Here is an 18,046-nt window from a genome sequence, read left to right on the forward strand (position 1 = left end):
CCCCTGCCCTGCAAATAAAGCCGCTGAGCGTGCCTGGCGCCCAGGCACCAAAGGCAGAGATTCTCCGGTGGTTCCTGGGCAGGGAAGCGGGGTCGGGGGGTGGGCAGGGGGGGTTGGGGGGGGAGGGGGAGGGAAACAGAAATGGAGACTGGGAGATGGAGAGACACAGAGGAGGGAGAGAAAGAGGGCGGGAGAGAGAAAGACCCAGAGTCAGAGACAGACGGGGAGGGTGGCAAAGGGGCCCTGGAGGCCCTGGAGGCGTCCGGACCGGACCGGAGGCAGCGCGCGCGGGCAGCACAGGGCCGGCCGTCCTCGCCGCGGCCCGGGCCACTTCCCGCCTGGCTTGTCACTCACCCTAGCGTTGCGTCTTCCTTCCGGGTAAATGTGAGCACCCCCCGCTCTCCGTGGTGATCGGCCGTCCACGCCCCTCTGAGTGCGCAGCACACACAGCCTCGCACACCTGCCCCTCCCCTGCCCCCTAACCACCGGCGGGCCCGCCCCTCCTGCTCTCTCCGCACGGCCCAGGGCCGCCTCTCGGAGACCCTCATGCTGGGCCTTGCGCCGGGCTCCGCCACAGTCACCAGCCTTGCTGAAGTGAACCCTCGCGTGAAGCCATTTCCGACGTGGACGCTCTCCTGGGTTCGGGGGCTGCGTGTCTCTCCCGGCTGAGGCCCCAGGAGATGGCACAGGCCTGAGGACTGGCAGGGGCCCTCCGCAGAATGCAGGTGCCTCCCGGCTCGGCGGGTGGGGGTGGGCCCTCAAGCTACCTTTTTATCGAGCCTCTCAGGTAATGGGCTGCAGCGGGGGAGGAATGAGGAACCAGGGCGGGGAGCTCCAGACCCCACCCGAGCCCGGCCCGGTGGGCGCCCGCCCCCTCGGGTCTCATCCACCCACCCCGGCACACCACGCTTAGGGTTTCTGGGCCATGCCCCGCCGGACGGTCCAGCCACGTCTCCTGTCCCGAGCAGGGCTGGGCGAGCCTGGCCACACACCTGGACACGTACGTCACTCAGACTGCCCAAAACAGCAGCGCTGAGTCTCTGGGGCAGAGGCCGCCGGGCCGAAGAAGAGGTCGTCTGACCTGCAGACTCATGTGCCCACCGCCTGGCCTCCGTTGCCCCGGGGTTCTCACTGGGCACACACGGCACGCACCCTGACCCTGGGCTGGGCCCCCTGGGGCCACTCCGGCTCCAGCTCCGGCTGGTGTCCGCAGCCTCACCGCTAACCCTCTCTGCCCCCCATTTCACCTGTAAATGGGGTCCTGCTTCCATGAAACCGGCGCGGGTGGAATGAGGTGTGGGGAGGATGGGTCACCCAGCTGTGGACCACGAAGCAGGTCGTCCAGCGTTCCCGCGGCCCCGGCTCACAGCTTCCGCTGCAGACACTCAGGACACTCTAGCCAAGTGTCCCAGGCCCCCAGTGGCCCTGAGCCCAGGGTCTGCTCTTGCTTCCTGAAGCAAAAGCTGGCTGGGCTCCTCTTCCTGGAAGAGGAGGGGAGGGGGTTGAAGGGACTGACCGGGTCCTGGGTGGGCCTCACCGCATCAGGCAATGTCGGGGAGCATTGCCTGCCCGGACCGCTGGGTGCGGGCACGGGGCAGGGGCTGACACGGAAAACAAGGGGAGACCTCACTTTACCACGGTGACCTCTCTGCCAAAGACCAGCCCTGCCTGGGTGCCCAGCAGGAGCGTCTGGGGACATCACAGTCCGTTCAGCGCGCTGGTGCTTACCCCGCACCTGCTGTGTCCAGAGCCCCTCTCCGCGCTGCACACAGGCCTGGTGAGCAGGCGTCCCGCGTGGGGCGGGGTGGGCGTGCTCAGCCAGTGACAGAGTGTGACCTCCTCGCCTCCCAGGACAGCACCACCCGCTGGCAGCCCGCGGGCATCTCCCTGCAGAGCCCTGCTCAGCCGCAGCGGTCACGTCCCACACCTGCTGCTCCCCAGAGGGGTGCTTCCTGGCTGGGAGAGCAGCCCCCGGCCCAGCGTAGTGCCCTCACCTCCCGCCCAGCCTGGGCAGAAAGCCCCGGGTCCTAACCCCACGCCCACACCCATGGCCGTGGACAGCACCCCACCTCTCTCTAAAGCTCAGTTTTTCCGTCCTAGAAAAACAGATGGGAAAATGAGATTTGACTTTTATCGCGGTCTTAAGGATGACAGAGCTGGGTGTGGGCGTCTGGGAGCCGGACACGGCTCAGGACGAGAGTGAGCTCGGCCGGGACCTCCCCGGGGCTGCAGCGGCAGGGCGGCCAGGCCCCCCAGAGCCACCCCCGCCCCCGCAGGCCTGGGCTCCAACCGGCGGCCGCGATAAGCAGGCCGGGCGCCAGCTGCCCGCCAGCCAGGGCGAGCGGACCTTGCCCCGGAGGCCTGTCGCGGCGGGGACGCACGGCTGTCCTCGGAAGGGCCCCACCATGGCGGGCCTGCTGCGACTCGTCCTGCTCAGCACCGCCCTGGGCGGCCTCCTGCGGCCGGCGGGGAGCAGTAAGTGGCCCTCACCCTGCGGACTGCAGGTGGCCTCGGGGGAGGGGAGGGGAGCGTCCGGGCGATGCCCTTGAACTTCCTGAGTGGAGAGTGGGCACACAGCCCCTGTGGAAGCTCGGCCTGGGGTGCTGGCTGCGGTTTCAGCCTGGGGAGCTCAGGGCCAGGTGTGTCTCCCCGTGGGTGGGAAGTTGGTCGGCGGATCAGAGCACGGGGAAATGAGGACAGAAAGAGGAGGGGGAGAGACAGAGAGAGACAGGGGCAGCAGGGGAGGACGGGAGCCCGGGGGGTGGGCAGCAGCAGGCAGAGGCAGGGGGGAGCCCCTCTGTCCGGGGAAGCAGAGGGGTCACAGGCAGAGGCAGGGAGGGTCACAGAGGGGTCACAGGCAGAGGCAGGGGGGAGCCCCTTTGTCTGGAGGATGAGAGGGGGTCACAGGCAGAGGCAGGGGGAGCCCCTCTGTCTGGAGGAGCAGAGGAGTCACAGGCAGAGGCAGGGGGAGCCCCTCTGTCCGGGGAAGCAGAGGGATCACAGGCAGAGGCAGGAAGGGTCACAGAGGGGTCACAGGCAGGGAGGGCCTTCCAAGGCAGGGAAGAGCCACCCCTCAGGCTGGCTCTGCCCGGGGAGGGGCTGCCCAACCTGGGCGTGCACAGAGGGGCTCTGCGCCTCCCAGCACCCAGGCCCATGCCGGAGGCCAGAGAGCAGAGCGGACAGGCAGCCCCAGAGCTGCCTGCGTGCTCGCCTGCTGGGTGAGGCAGAAGTTCCGCGGCCCGGGAGGCTGCGAAAGAGGGAAGAGAGAGGCAGAGGCAAGTGGCGCAGGAGGGCGGCCACGCAGGGGAAGGGGGGGCTGCATCTCCGAGCAACCACTCTCTGGGGGAGAGGTCTGGAGTGTGGGGAGGGGCCCACAGAGAACAAGGCTGAGCCTGGCCCCGCTAGGAAAGCCAGCTGTCACTAAAAGAAGGGGGGGCTTGGAAGAGAAAGTAGCTGGAGATAGGACAACCAACACTCAGGAGTTTCATGCACTCTCTGGGATAACCACGAGAGGAGGGATTGTAACCCCACTCGCCAGTGTCCGGCAGTGGGTGACCAAGACGCATTTCCCGCTTGAGGCGGCTGACTCTGCAGTCCCGCATTTCAGTTTCGGACGGGCGGAGCTTGGCGCTCTGAGACGGCCTAGGGCGGACAGGCACTGCGGACGGGGTCGCAAACACAGAGCTCAGGACGTGAGCTGGGACCAGAAATACATCTAATACACGCCCCTGAGGCACCTGTCTTAGTGAGAGACGAAATTCTTCAGCAGAACAGAGTAGGGCGCGCAGGCAGAGCGCCAGGGGAAGGAGCCAAGGGCCTCCCGTGGAGAGAGGGCAGAGCGGCGAGGCAGCAGGCGGCGGCAGCGTGGGGACGGCCGAGCACAGACGCGCGGGGAGGCCCAGGGACCCCGGGCCCCAGACGCTGTCGCGGGCAGGTCACGACTGCTTTGTGAGTCACGAAATCAAGTTAGCCGATTTTTGATGAAATGGGACAGACTCAAGCAGAAAATTTTGTAACAGGTACTATTTTGTAGAAGATAATAGTAAAAGCACCATTTCCTGAAACTTTTGTCTTACTCACGGGTTTGTGTGTCCTGGCTCTTGAAACAAGTCATGCTTTCAATTGTAGACCGTGCAAAACCAAGTCCCAAGTCCCCACCTAGCACAGAGCTCAGGCCTGGGGGCGCGGGCAGAGGGCACGGCTGAGCCCAGGATAAGAGCGGACGAGGGGCCCAGGAGGGGCAGGCCCCAATGCCTCCAGGAGGGCCGAGTTCCAGGAGGGCGCGGGCTCGGCACGGGGCGGGCGGGCCCCGGCGGGAGCAGCTCCAGGCACCATCTGACCCACCCACCACTCACGCTCACGGGAGGCGGTGCGTGGCCACGTGGCGAGCCCGTGAGAGCCTTGTCCTCCCGCCCAGTGTTCCTGCCCCGGGACCAGGCCCACCGTGTCCTGCAGAGAGCCCGCAGGGCCAACTCGTTCCTGGAGGAGATGAAGCAAGGGAACCTGGAGCGAGAGTGCCGGGAGGAGGCCTGCTCGTTTGAGGAGGCCCGCGAGGTCTTTGAGGACAAGGAGAAGACGGTGAGGGGCCGTGAGGCCAGGGCGCGGGGCCAGTGGAGCGCGAGGCGCTGGGCTTTGGAATGAGCTCTGGGGCCGGGCCGCACACAGGGTCCCCGGGCGCGTGCTCTTCACGCAGGCGTCTGCCACGACCCTCGGGCTCCAGGTCCTCTCTTTAAGCAGTGAGCGTAGCCAACACCAGTGGACGTACATGCTCTGCCCTCCTCCTCAGCATCATTCCCCACACACTCTTCCTGACTTCCTTATAATGTCCATCCTTGTAATCTTAAAGTGTTGCATTGTTAGTCGCCTTTGGCCATGCCCCACTGCCTCTGGGATCTTAATTCCCCAGCCAGGGACTGGACCTGCGCCCTCGCAGTGAAAGCTCATCCTGACCACCGGACCACCAGGGAGTTCCCTAAGTAATCCACACATTAAAGGAAAAGTCTCAAGTGAAGCTAGAAAATACTTTCAACTGAACAAAGGGGGTATACAACAAAATCTGTGGGAAGCCGCTGAACAGTGCTTATAGGGAAGTTTATAGAATTACTCTGCTTACCAGGAAAGAAGTTCTCACAACGATACTTTAAGCTTCCACATTAAGACACACACACAAAGGCAAACCCCAAAGAGGAGAAATCAATAAAATCAAAGACATGCAAAATAATAGAGAAAATAAATAAAACTGATAAGCTTTAACAAGACTGATAAAAAAGAATACAAATTATATCAAGAATGAAAGAAGGGACATTACTACAGCCCTTGTATATGTTAAAAGAATAATAAGTGAATACTATGAAACATTCTGTGCATGAATTTGGATGGAATTTGGACAGTTTGGAGGAAATGGACCAATTCCTCCAAACCTTGAATTGCCAAAGCACATGATATGACAGTTATCTGCAGGTTCCATTTCTTAGTTAGAACGCTTTGAACAGGAAATGTCAAGGCCCAGATGGGTTCAGTTCCTGGGTCGGGAAGACCTGCTGGAGAAAGGACAGGCTACGGAATTCCTGGGCTTCCCTGGTGGCTCAGCTGGCAAAGAATCTGCCTGCAGCGCAGGTGACCTCAGTTCGATTCCTTGGTTGAGAAGGGAATGGCTCCCCACTCCAGTATCCTGGCCTAGAGAATTCCATGCACTGTGCAGTCCTTGGGGTCACAAAGAGTGGGGCATGACTGAGCGGCTTTCCCTCACTCACTCGGTGTAATCCACCTCAGGAAGAACCCACACCGTGGTGCCAACTGACACAGAGAAGCTCCAGAGAGGACACAACAGCCATTCATAATTTCAAAGACTTTCACCAAGTCACAACTAAAAAGGAACTTTTTCAACAAGGTAAAGACTGTTAACCAGGAACCGCAGTGGAAGCTGAATGCTTTCCCTGATACTGGAAGAAGGCAAGGACGTCCACTCCCAGCACTCCTGATCCATCACTGCACCGGAGGCCCTAGCCATGAGGAAGGTTTAACAATAAGTTAAGAAGAAGAAATAAAACTATCCCTATTGGTCACTGACATGATAACCTACATAGAAAATCCCATGGAACTGAAAAAAAAAAAACTCCTAAAATGTATGTGTCTAGCAAGGTCGCAGAATACAAGGTCAGCACACAAATATTAATCATATTTCCGTGTAGTAGTAACATACATGCGTGCTCAGCCATGTCCGATTCTTTGCGGCTGGCCAGGCTCCTCTGGCCAAAGAACTTTCCAGGCGAGATTACTGGAGGGGATGGGTTTCCATTTCCTTCTCCAAGCAATGTACAGTTAGAAACCAAAGATTTAAAAAAATTAATGCTACTTAGTATTGGCCCAGAGAAAAGTATCCATGTGCAAATCTGATAAACATACACAATCTGTGTGCTGAAATCTGCAAAACGCTGTGGAAAGAGAGAGAGCTAAGTAAGTGGGCACAGGCTGCTCGTGGTTTGAAAGAAAACATGTTAAGAGACGGATTCCTCCCAATTGGACATATAGATTTAATGCAAATCAAACTTCCGTCACATTGAGACAAGTTCATTCTAAAATTTGAAATATGGGAAAGCAAAGGAATTAGAATAACTGAAACAGTTTTGAGAAAGCAGATAAAGTTGGAGGAATCACACTACCTGATTTAAAGATGCCTTATAACGTTACATTACTCACAGAGATATTGATGTGCGGTACTGGCAAAGGAATAAACACAGATCAATAGAACGAAATAGAAAGCCCATAAATAGACCCACACAAATATGGCCAATTGATCTTTGAGAAAGGTGCATAAACATTTCAGCGGAAAAAGAATTCTTTTTCAAAAATGGTATTAGAGTAATTGTACATCTATATGCAAAAAAAGGTCGGCTTTTTCTCACAACTACAGAGTTAACTCAAAATGGATCACGTAGCTCTAAAGAAAAAACAGGAATCTTTCAGGAGAAAATTTTCATGACACAAAGTTAGGCAAAAATTATTAGACATGGCACCAAAAGCATAATCCATGAAATAAAATATAGAAAAATTGGACTTACTCTAAATTTAAAACTTTTGCCCTGTGAAAAACATTGTTAACAGGATGAAGATATGGGCTGCTGACTAAGAAAATATTTGCAAATCTCATATCTGCCAAAAGATTTGCACTCAGACTTTATAAAGAACTCCCACAGCACAAGAGAAGAGTAAGCAATCCAATAAAATAGTGAACGAAGATTTGAACAGACATTTCACTGAAGAGGATATGTGGATGGCAAATAAACATCTGAGAAGATGCTTGGTGTGATTAGGCATTCCAGAAATGCAAATGAAACCCACAGGAGACTCGGAGACGGAGAGGCCCTGACAAGGAGCAGGTGCCGGGGAGGCTGTGCCGCAGGCTCGGCTCACCACTGCCTGTGGGGATGCAACTGTGACCGCCAGCCTGGAAAGTCAGGCTCTGAGCCAGTGGCCACATGGCTCCACAGTCTCGCTCCCGGATACTTACTGGAGAGAATTAAAAACCTTTTTTCACACAAAACCTGTACAGAAACATTTATAGCATCTCTGTTCATAATTGCCCCAAACGAGAAAGAGTACAAAAGTCCTTTGTTGGGTGAATGGGTAAAACAGACTGGTGCGCCCCCGACAGAACACTCACTCAGTTCAGTCCAGTCGCTCGGTCGTGTCCGACTCTCTGCCACCCCGTGGACTGCAGCACGCCAGGGGACAAACTGTCGATGCGCGCTGCGACGTGAAGGAGCCCTCAGCATTGCAGGCGCTTGTCCTTGTGAACTTGTTGCAGGGTTTGAATGTGATGCGTGAAGTTTCTGATCCACTTCTGAACCTAACTACTTGCTTTAGATTGCACTGCAATTGCTCTTGTTTCCACAAAGTTTCTCCAAAGTGAAAAGCAAACAACCAGAACATACAGAAACGTCTGCAGTCCAAGAAAAGTAACTTCGAATCACAGTTGAAACAAATAATGTGAAAACCTTGATTGTGATCACAGAATTGGTGATTTTGCTAGAATAAAGCTAGGCAAGTAAAGTTAGTATTGCCAAGTGTTTTCCAGATGCTGTGTTCAGCTGTTGGCAAGCAAGAAAATGGATGCTAAGATAGGATAATTTATTATACCAACATGTATTTAAAAAAAAAAAAGGTGTTGAAGCCACAACTGTACAAATACAGGAGATTTGGGGGGGAAATCCCTTTAAAATTGAATAGTTCCAGAGCAATTTGTCCCACAAAATGGTCTCTGTTTGGGAAAAAGGCTATTCACTTGAGTTATCAGATTATGGCTGCTATTGGTATGAAATGCCTGTTTCCCCTAATGCACTTTAAAATCTTTTTTCCCTTTTAGGATGAATTCTGGAGTATATACAAAGGTGAGAACTTTTCTATTTTAATCCTAAGTGAGAAGGACTCATCAGGGTACTTAGATGGGAGAGACTGTATTCAAATTTTGAAGATGTTTCCTGAGTTTCCTTTCCTTTCAGGTGTAAATTTTACTCATCTAAGACTTTTCCCTTCTGAGTGCTTCCCGAATAGTTATTGTCAAATAGTTTTTACAGTAACTTTATTTAATTCTAGTTTTCTTAATTATATACATTTAAATCAGTTCATTCCCATCTGAGGATACCAAATTGAATGGCAATTTTTCAAAACCCAAGTATATTAGGTAGAAACAAAAAAGAGAATCTGAAACTCTGTGTCTTCTCACAAGGCAACCATCTTGACTTAAGGCTCATAGCCTCTGAAGCGGTATGAGTTATAACAATGTTTTCGTTCTGGAAGCCGTGTTCAGATTTCTCACGATGACAGCTGGCTCTACCCCTGAATTACACTGTACACAGGCAGCAAGAAACACAGAGCCGCGTTAGCGCTGGGCCAGGGCTCTCTCTCCTCCTTTCACACCCAGACGTTTGGCTCGTGCAACCAGACTCCCTGCCTGCTGATGCTCAGCCCAGAGCAAGCGTCCGCTGGTCACCTAGCCTCCAGCCTCCTTTTGCTGCACCCACTCCCCAGCCCCGGCTCCTCTCCCTGATGTAAAAATGTTGTCAGTGCTTTGCACTCTCAAATACCCCAGCAAGAATCGGAGCGCTCAGTCTAGCTAGATAAATCTAGTTAGATAAATGCCTCGCGTACAGGTGGCCGCAAAGAAGCGGTGGGTTACAAAGTCCAGACAGGACAACGTGTTTGCAGGAAAACAGGAAGAACCCCAGGTTCGCACTTGCCTGAAACCGTGTGCCAAGACCAGCGCAGCGCGCTCGCTTCCCTGACGCGGGGCACTGGCTGCCAGCGTCGGTCCCAAGTGCTTCCTTTGCAGATGGAGACCAGTGTGAAGACCACCCGTGCCTGAATTACGGCCACTGTAAAGACGGCATCGGGGACTACACCTGCACCTGTGCGGAAGGGTTTGAAGGCAAAAACTGCGAATTCTGTGAGTTCCTCTTGCCGTGCCTTCCGGTCAGAGCTGCCTGGTGGGGTGGAGGGCGGGAGCCAGAGGCCCTAGGAGGCCCCGGGAGGCCACCGGCAGCCACCGTGGCTCAGCCTGGCCCTTCAGGCTCTGCCACTGCAGCAGCGGAAAGCGCCTCACGGCCCCGGGGTGGGGGACAGGCGACCCCGAGCAGGTCCCTGCTCCTCCCAGCAGCTGCAGAGTGAACATTCATGCAGGGCAGGCCCCTTAATGTCGAACTGATGTCTCTCCTGCTTCTTGCGATTCTGGAAATTCGAGCGGTATCAGTGCTGAGTACCTGGGATTGTCCAAATCTAACACAAGAAATACTACATGGAAAAATCGCTGAGTTTTCCTAATACAGGGATTACTTTTTAACAAAAATTAGATGAGTATTAGACCAGTTTTCCCTGAGGAGAAAGCTTTGCACACCTGCTTTTCGTTTCTGAACATGTAATCCTGAGAGCACGCTCTCAGACTGGACACTTCAGAACTTCCCCAGCGGGAATATCAGTCATGCCTCCGCCCCTCTGCTGTCCAGGGGGCCCCCCCGCCCCACGCCCCACGCCCCACGCCCCAAACCGTTTGGCTGACCCAGGGGCTGGCAGGCATGTTTTCTGAAGTTTCTGTAATGAAAGCCCAGGGTGAAGTGTAAAGCCAGGTGCCAGGGCGGCAGGGCTGATGGGTGTCAGGAGTCTGATGTCCAGCACACTGGAGCCCGGGTGATGCCCCTCCTCCCGGCTGTGAGGTGCCCTGTGCCCAGCACCTCTCAAGACCTGGGCGCTCTCCTGGGAGGCGTGTGGCCTCCACCCCTTCACCAGCAGGTAAACAGGCTGTGGGTCTAGGTAACCTGTCCGGGTCACTCAGTCACGACGGACGGCCCGCGGGAGCCGGCCTGAGTCCAGGAGCCGGGTGCCACACCTCCTCCCACCACGTGGAGCCCGGACCCCAGGGCCTTTATGCCACGGGGGAGACAGGCCTCAGAGGGGACCCTGCGGCCCCGCTAGCTCCGCTCAAGTCCCGCCTCCCTGGCCAGAGCCTCCCGCCGCTCTGAGGGCTGAACCTGAGACCCTCTGCCCCCAGGCCTTCCCTGGCAGCTTCCCTGGGCCTTAGGAAGCCGGGCCCCCCACCCCGCGGGAGGCGGTGCGAGGGACAGGGCCTGCCCAGGGTGCTGGCCTGGCCTCGGGGCCCCCCAGCCCATTGGCCGGACAGCACCCTCAGCTGCGCACCTTCCCACAGACACGCGTGAGCTCTGCAGCGTGGACAACGGGGGCTGTGACCAGTTCTGCAGGGAGGAGCGCAGTGAGGTGCGGTGCTCCTGCGCCCGTGGCTACGTGCTGGGCGACGACAGCAAGTCCTGCGTGTCCACAGGTGGGAGGGGGTGCGGGCAGGGGGCGTGCACGGGTGTGGAGCGGGGGTGCAGGCAGGGGGTGCAGGGAGGTGGGTGCAGGCAGGGGGCGTGCACAGGTGTGGAGCGGGGGTGCGGGGAGGGGGTGCGGGCAGGGGGCGTGCACAGGTGTGGAGTGGGGGTGCGGGGAGGGGGTGCAGGGAGGTGGGTGCAGGCAGGGGGCGTGCACAGGTGTGGAGCGGGGGTGCGGGGGGTGGGGTGTGGGGAGGGGGCGTGCATGGGTGTGGAGTGGGGGTGCGGGGAGGGGGTGCGGGGAGGTGGGTACAGGGAGGGGGGTGCGGGGGGTGGGGTGTGGGGAGGGGGCATGCACAGGTGTGGAGTGGGGGTGAGGGGGTTGCAGGGAGGGGGCGCAGGGAGTGGGGTGTGGGGAGTGGGGGTGAGGGGAAGGGGTGCAGAGAGGGGGTGTAGGGAGGGGGGTGCGGGGAGGGGTTGCACACGTGTGTTGGGGGGTGGTGAGGGCCAAGACTCTGGGTGGGGAGCATGTTCTGGAGACAGACCCGCTGTTTCCGAGAGCCGTCTGGGGGACAGGCCTGTGACGTCTGCTCCTGGGGGCACGTGGTGTGTGAGGCTGCACACAGTCTGGCCCCTACCAAACCGTGGGGCCGCTGCTATGGTGCCTGGAACCCTGGGAAGGGCACATGCTTGGGAGGTTAGAGTCACCAGCACCAGACGTGCAGGCCGGCCAAGGAGCCTCAGACGGGATGCAGGGGCCAGGGGGGCACACGGGGCCGTCCAGAACTGACTTGGCTGCAGTGGGCCAGATGGAAATGGCTTTTCCCTTGATAAAGCCAGACACCACGCATCTGGGCCAGGAGTTCAGGCAGGGCTGAGTGAAGGCCCAGGTCCTGGGGTACCCGGAGGTGGGCGAGCCACTCCCCACTGTCTCATACCCCGGGGGAGGTCCTGTCTGACCAGGACTCCCCCCGTGCGGGGCAGGGTTGGGCCAGAGGACCTGAGAGGCCACAGCCCCTCCAGCAGGCTTCCCACTGGCCCCGCAGCCCTGATCACCGGGGGTGGTTAGGAATGCAGAGCCTAGCTGCAGGCTGGGGCGGTGGGCAATCTCAGGGCAGAGGCGGCTGTTGAAACCGAGCCTCCCAGCAGGTGGAGGACAGGGAGACTACGTCTCTGTTGGTAAAAAAAAAAGTGAAGTCGCCCAGTTGTGTCTGCCTCTTTGTGACCCCACGGACTGCCGCACGCCGTCTCATCCTCTGTCGTCCGCTTCTCCTTCCGCCCTCAGTCTTTCCCAGCACCAGGGTCTTTTTCAATAAGTCGGTTCTTCACATCAGGTGGCCAAAGTATTGGAGCTTCAGCTTCAGCATCAGTCCTTCCAAGATTACTCAGGACTGGTCTCCTTTAGGATGGACGGGTTGATCTCCTTATGTTTAACACACATGGCAGAGCTGACGGGGTTCGGGGCACTGTACTCCCCAGCCCCCCTGTGTCTCGCCAGCCATGTATTAACGCCAGAGCCCCACAGTCCTCTGTTCATCCACAGCCCCCTGACTTTTGCACGCATCCCAGCAGATTGCAGAGGCCCTGAGACCCCTCAGCACTGACCAGCCAGAGGTCAGGGCTCCCACCCGTGACCCACCCCCACCCAGCAGGACACAGGGCACCCCACTCCCCAGAGACTCCTTGTGGTCCCCGCCCGGTCCCCTGGCACACCCCTCTGCCTGCCCCTCCCACGGGGTGGACCGTGTCCTCCTCACCTGGCTGAGCCTGTGCGCTTCTTCCAGAGCCCTTCCCCTGCGGCAAGTTCACGCAGGGACGCAGCCGGCGGTGGGCCACTGACGCCACCAAGCTGGAGCAGTACGACCTTGGAGACCTGGGCCCCACAGAGAGCTCCTTGCACCTGCTGGGCCTCAACAGGACTGAGCCCAGCGCCGGGGAGGATGGCAGTCAGCTGGTCCGGATAGTGGGCGGCAGGGACTGCGCGGAGGGCGAGTGCCCCTGGCAGGTAACTGCGGGGCTTGGAGGCCAGGTGGCTGGGGCAGGGGAGGCGTCTGCTGGGCACTGCAGGTGTTGAGGGCCTGCCGAGGGCTATCGGGCCCTGCCGGAGGAGCCTGGGCCACCAAGCCTGGGCCTCCGGCCTCTCAGTCGCCACACACCCCACCAGGCAGAGGAGGGGCTCCAGTCTGGGCCATAGGGTGGGGTCTGTGGGCACAGGGCGGCCCCCTCAAGGCCGGTGTGTTCTCTTGGGTTTGACAGGAGGCGAAAAGAGTCGCTCTCCTTGTTTCACTCCTGATTTGAAAGACTCTTTTACCCAAACACCTAAGTCCTAATGAGGCAGACGGTGCCTTAGCGAAACATATATCCATTTGTTTCCAAAGGTAAAAAAAATCACTCTTTGGTTGTCAGTTTGGACTAAAGTTGCCAGACTTAGCAAGTGAAAGCACAGGCTTCCCCTCACATGTGAATTTCAGATAAACAATGAGCAACTGTTAGCAGCACGTGTCCCAGATACCACGCCGGACACACACTGAGGACGCCTTGCTGTTTACTCGAGTGGGTTTCCCTGGGGCCTCGATCTACCCGGATCCCTCGCTTGGACCTCAGGGTTTTAGCGTCCAGAGCCAAGATGGCTTCTCCTACAAGTGACGTTCCCAGAGCTGCGACAGTCATCAGTGATGATGTCCACTGGCCCACGGCTACACAGTGGGCCTGCGTCTGTCTGACATGTCTCGAGCCCCTGGAAGGACACGCAACACCAGCCACCACCCCCAGAGAGTGTGCTGCGGGCCAGGGTGGCTCTGGGCATTTTGAGTGTCGGCCTGAAGGCACCAGGGCCTCTTCTCCAGAGTGTAATGCTGCCCCCCAGGAAGGGCAGGGAGAATGAAGACCAGGAGGGCCTGGCGGGCGAGTCTGGAGCCCACAGCACTGGGCAGTTGGCAGGACCGTGGGGTCCACGGCGGGCTGGCTCCGAGATCCAGCAGGGCTGGGCAGTTGGCAGGACCGTGGGGTCCACGGTGGGCTGGCTCCGAGATCCAGCAGGGCTGGGCAGGACAGCCCGTGGGGGTGGGCGCTGGGGTGGTCACTGGGGCAAAGCCCAGGGCCTCGCTCCAGCCTGAAAACCCCAAGAGCCCTTCTGCGGGGAGGCCCACTGCAGGCGGGGGCGGGGAGGAGGCCGGTTAAGGGTAACGCTCCCCGGTGCCCGCCCCTCCACAGGCTCTGCTGGTCAACGAGGAGAACGAGGGATTCTGCGGGGGCACCATCCTGAGCGAGTTCTACATCCTCACGGCTGCCCACTGCCTGCACCAGGCCAAGAGGTTCACGGTGAGGGTCGGTGAGTGCCGCCCACGCCCACAGCGCCCTCCTCCTGGTCAGACACTGGGACCGACAGACGCTGGAAACACGGGGGAGTTAAAGCCCTGAAACCCTGGGCGGGGGGAGAAAGGGGAAGAGGGGCCCCTCCTCCAGGAAGCCCGCCAGCACCCCCAGCGGTCTGAGCGGCCGGTACATCCTGTCTGGGGGTTAATTCTGATCACCCCCCCTTCTCTGCCGGGTCTCAGAGCTGCTCCGTGAGCACACGGTGCCAGCCACTGGCGCGAGCCACGTCGGCAATTCCTAACTTGCTGGTCACATTGCCTTTTCATTACGCATTTCACAAGTTTACAGGCGAATCTCATCTTGGCAATTTTAGACGCTGTCAGCTCCACACGTCATCGGGGTCTGCAGTACTCGGGAGAGATTTTCAGTTATTTCCTTCATTCTGGGTCTGAGAATGGCACGCATGGGTTCTGACCTGTGCCCACTTGGCCCCGTGGCCTGGGGGGGTCTGGCAGGTCAGACCAGGTGGCTGGTCCCACCCACGGGTGCACAAGGGGTCGTGACCGCTGACACCGGCTGGGAAGCAGAAGGCTGTCTCCCCGCCTCGCGCTTCTTGCCTAGACTTCGCGTGGTCCAGAGACCACGTGCCGGTCTTTAAGCAGGAACCACTCACGACTACTTTAAGGGTCAGCGACGCGCTGGCCCCGAGCTGACGGCCCTGTCCCGTCCTCAGGCGACCGGAACACGGAGCAGGAGGAGGGCAACGAGATGGTGCACGAGGTGGAGATGAGCGTGAGGCACGGCCGCTTCGTCAAGGAGACCTACGACTTCGACATCGCGGTGCTGCGGCTCAAGACGCCCATCCAGTTCCGCCGGAACGTGGCACCTGCCTGCCTGCCCGATAAGGACTGGGCGGAGGCCACGCTGATGACCCAGAAGACGGGCATCGTCAGCGGCTTCGGGCGCACGCACGAGAAGGGCCGCCTGTCGTCCACGCTCAAGATGCTGGAGGTGCCCTACGTGGACCGCAACGCCTGCAAGCTGTCCAGCAGCTTCAGCATCACGCCCAACATGTTCTGTGCTGGCTACGACGCCCAGCCCGAGGACGCCTGCCAGGGTGACAGTGGCGGCCCCCATGTCACCCGCTTCAGGGACACATACTTCGTCACGGGCATCGTCAGCTGGGGCGAAGGGTGCGCGCGCAAGGGCAAGTTCGGTGTCTACACCAAGGTCTCCAACTTTCTCAAGTGGATCGACAAGATCATGAGGGCTGGAGCAAGGGCCGCGGGCAGCCGCAGCCCCAGTGAAGCCGCCGCCACCTGGACGGTCCCGCCTCCCCTTCCGCTCTGAGCGGGCTCCCTCCCTGCCTGATTAGAGTTGCATGCTCTCCTGAGTCTGGGTCTGTTCTCCCCCCGCGGAAGCGGAAATGAGACTCCAGGGACCAGCCCCAGGCCGCCTCCCATCCCCCTGCTAGGAGTGTCCCTGGGATTCAGGAAGGAGCCTCTCTGTCCTCAGAGGCCCCAAGCTGCCGTCCAGGCCGCTCAGGACTCTGCAGGGGATCTGGGAGCTGGGCTGGGGCCGGGTTGGGCGGGGTCTCCCCTCACCGACCCTCCCAGGAAAGGCAGGCGCCCTGGGAAGAGGGGCCCAGGGGGCTTCCTGTTGCAGGGATGCTTTGACGTTGACCTATCTGTTGGTTCTTTACCGGCTTCAGCATCGCGTCCCGCGGGCCCAGCCCCACAGACTCTGGAGTCCTGCACACGCCCCCGGGCTGACTGTCCCCAGCTGGGGCTCTGAAGTCCCGGGTCCAGGCAGCGTCCAGAGCACTAACCCAGCTCTGATGAGTCCCCGATGCCCCTCAGGGTCCCTTCACGGTGGGCGCATGCCGGGGGGCTGTGAGAGGGGGCCCCTCCTCGAATGGTCACATCCCCAGGCCAAGCCCGCCCACCTGCACCAGCTCCAGGCCCTCAACCCAAACAGTCAGGAAAGTCAGACGTGCTTCTCAGAGACACGGTCACCTCAGCGGGGCCTGTTGTGTTTCCCAAGCCATTTGCCTTTTGCGAAACCCAACGAAGCAAAGTTCCAAAGTTCCATCCCAAGAGTCCCCAGGGGTCACCAGACAGTTTTGTAAACAGGAGATATTGCAAGTTTGGAAAAATCAGTGGGAACAGGCTTCCCAGAAATGGTCAAACCAGAGGGTTTGTCCCCAAGCGTCCCGCCTTGACCTCTTCAAAGGGAGGCCCCACAGAGAGGGCGGTGGGGGCCAGGCTGGTGTGGTGGGGCCGGGGCCTCTGGGCAGAGTAAACCCGGGTTTCTCGGACAGTGGAGTTCAGAGTCCCGAGACGGCTCCGGGACACCTGGCTCCCGTCACGCTTGCTTCTCCCCGTCGGGGCTGAGCCCACGGGTTAGTGGGCAGGGGGCTAGGCCCTGGGAAGGGAGGGCCCTCACCACCCGCAGGCTGGGCCATCCCCGCAGGAACTGGAGCATCAGCGGGGGCTCGGCCGCACCGTTGTGAGCATGCTCTGGGCCTCACAGGGCTGACCCTGGGCCTGGGAGGTCCTGCCTCTGGGTCTGAGTGTCTCCCTCAGGAGCAAGACGAGGCTGGTCTCAAGGTGGACCTGAGCCAGGCCTGCACCCCAGGACAGCCGGTCTGCCGGGCATCTCCGAGGAAGTCTCCTCCGAGATGGAGAGGAGCAGGAAGCTGACAGAGAGGAAACATGGGGCACAGGGTCTGACCGCCCTCCTGAGAGTGGGGCACCCTTGACTGCACCCGCGGTCCCCATGGGGGGACACAGGAGCGCAGAGCGGTGCGGAGGGGCCCAGAGCCAGGGACTGGCAAGCGCAGGGTCCCTGAGGCCCCCAGGGGCCGGCCTGCAGCAGGTGCAGCCCCCGCCTTCAGGGCGGCAGGGTGGGCTCCATTATAGACGGGCCCTCACGACAGCCGCCGTGCCACCCCGACGGGGCCAGAGCCCCGGGGAAGGTCGTCCTGAACTACAGGCAGGACAGCGTAGCTCTGGTCTCAGGCTGCATCATCACGCGGGGGTGTGCCCGCCAGGACGACGCCCAGAGTGGGCTCAGCGGGGCCTCCATGGTCCTGCATCCGGGAACGGGACAGCCCGGGAAACACCCCACGTGAGAGTCTGAGGGAGACTCGGAGGGTGCAGGGCGGGGATGCCTGGGGTTCTCGCCAGGGACCTTACCAGGCGGGAACCCGACACCCGGGCATGCGGGTATGGAAGGAGAGGCCGGCAGCCAGGAGACCCAGAGACGGGGACGGGGACGGACAGCCCCGGGGGGACTCCGGGCTGGCCGCTCTGTGCTTTTGCTGTCCCCTGGCACAGTCAGCGTCCTGCTGCCCTCGTGGTGCTGAGCGTGCTTCCCAGCACGTGTCCCCCGTGGCTCCCCGGGAGGCGGTGGTGGGCCCCCTCCACCCCGCCCTGGATGGAAGACTGGCAGCCCCGGCCTCCCGCCCCGACCGGCCCTGCCCTGTGGACCCCGTGAGGCCTCCAGCCCTGCCCCGAGGGTCTGCCTCGGGCCCCTGCCCGGGGGGCGCGCTCTGCCGGCTGCTGTGCTTAGGTTTCTCCCAGGGCAGCCCCGAGACCCGAGACCCGCTCGTCCTAAGCGGCCCTGGGGCTCTGCGCTCTGCCGGCTCTCATTCCCTGCACCAGGCAGAGGCGGCGCCTCGCCCCACCCTCGCCCGAGCGCTGAAGGCTCCCACTTCCGCCCCACGAGCCAGCACAGCAGCCCTCTGCCTCGGGCTTCCATTTCTCCGTCTTTTCCCCTCTCTGCTTTAAACAGAGAAACGCGGGAGGGGAGCCTGCACGCAGGACCCTGACCGCGCTGACGCAGGCTGTTCCGAGGGCAGCCTCTCTGTGCGGGGCGGGCTCCCTGCGCCCACGCGGCCGCCCTGGCGC

The 18,046-nt window shown here is 59.9% G+C and overlaps 1 protein-coding gene across 1 annotated transcript; it reads left to right on the top strand.

The window, feature by feature from the left end:
• Positions 1-2,405: 2,405 nt before the first annotated feature.
• Positions 2,406-15,485, top strand: F10 (coagulation factor X). The gene is made up of 8 exons (XM_052650288.1): positions 2,406-2,475; positions 4,418-4,578; positions 8,366-8,390; positions 9,332-9,445; positions 10,700-10,831; positions 12,605-12,825; positions 14,034-14,151; positions 14,869-15,485. Exons 1-8 carry the CDS (start codon positions 2,406-2,408, stop codon positions 15,483-15,485), a joined length of 1,458 nt encoding a protein of 485 aa, XP_052506248.1.
• The last annotated feature ends 2,561 nt before the right edge of the window (positions 15,486-18,046 follow it).

This window comes from Budorcas taxicolor, chromosome 12 (assembly GCF_023091745.1).
Source record: "Budorcas taxicolor isolate Tak-1 chromosome 12, Takin1.1, whole genome shotgun sequence".
Classification (NCBI taxonomy): domain Eukaryota; kingdom Metazoa; phylum Chordata; class Mammalia; order Artiodactyla; family Bovidae; genus Budorcas; species Budorcas taxicolor.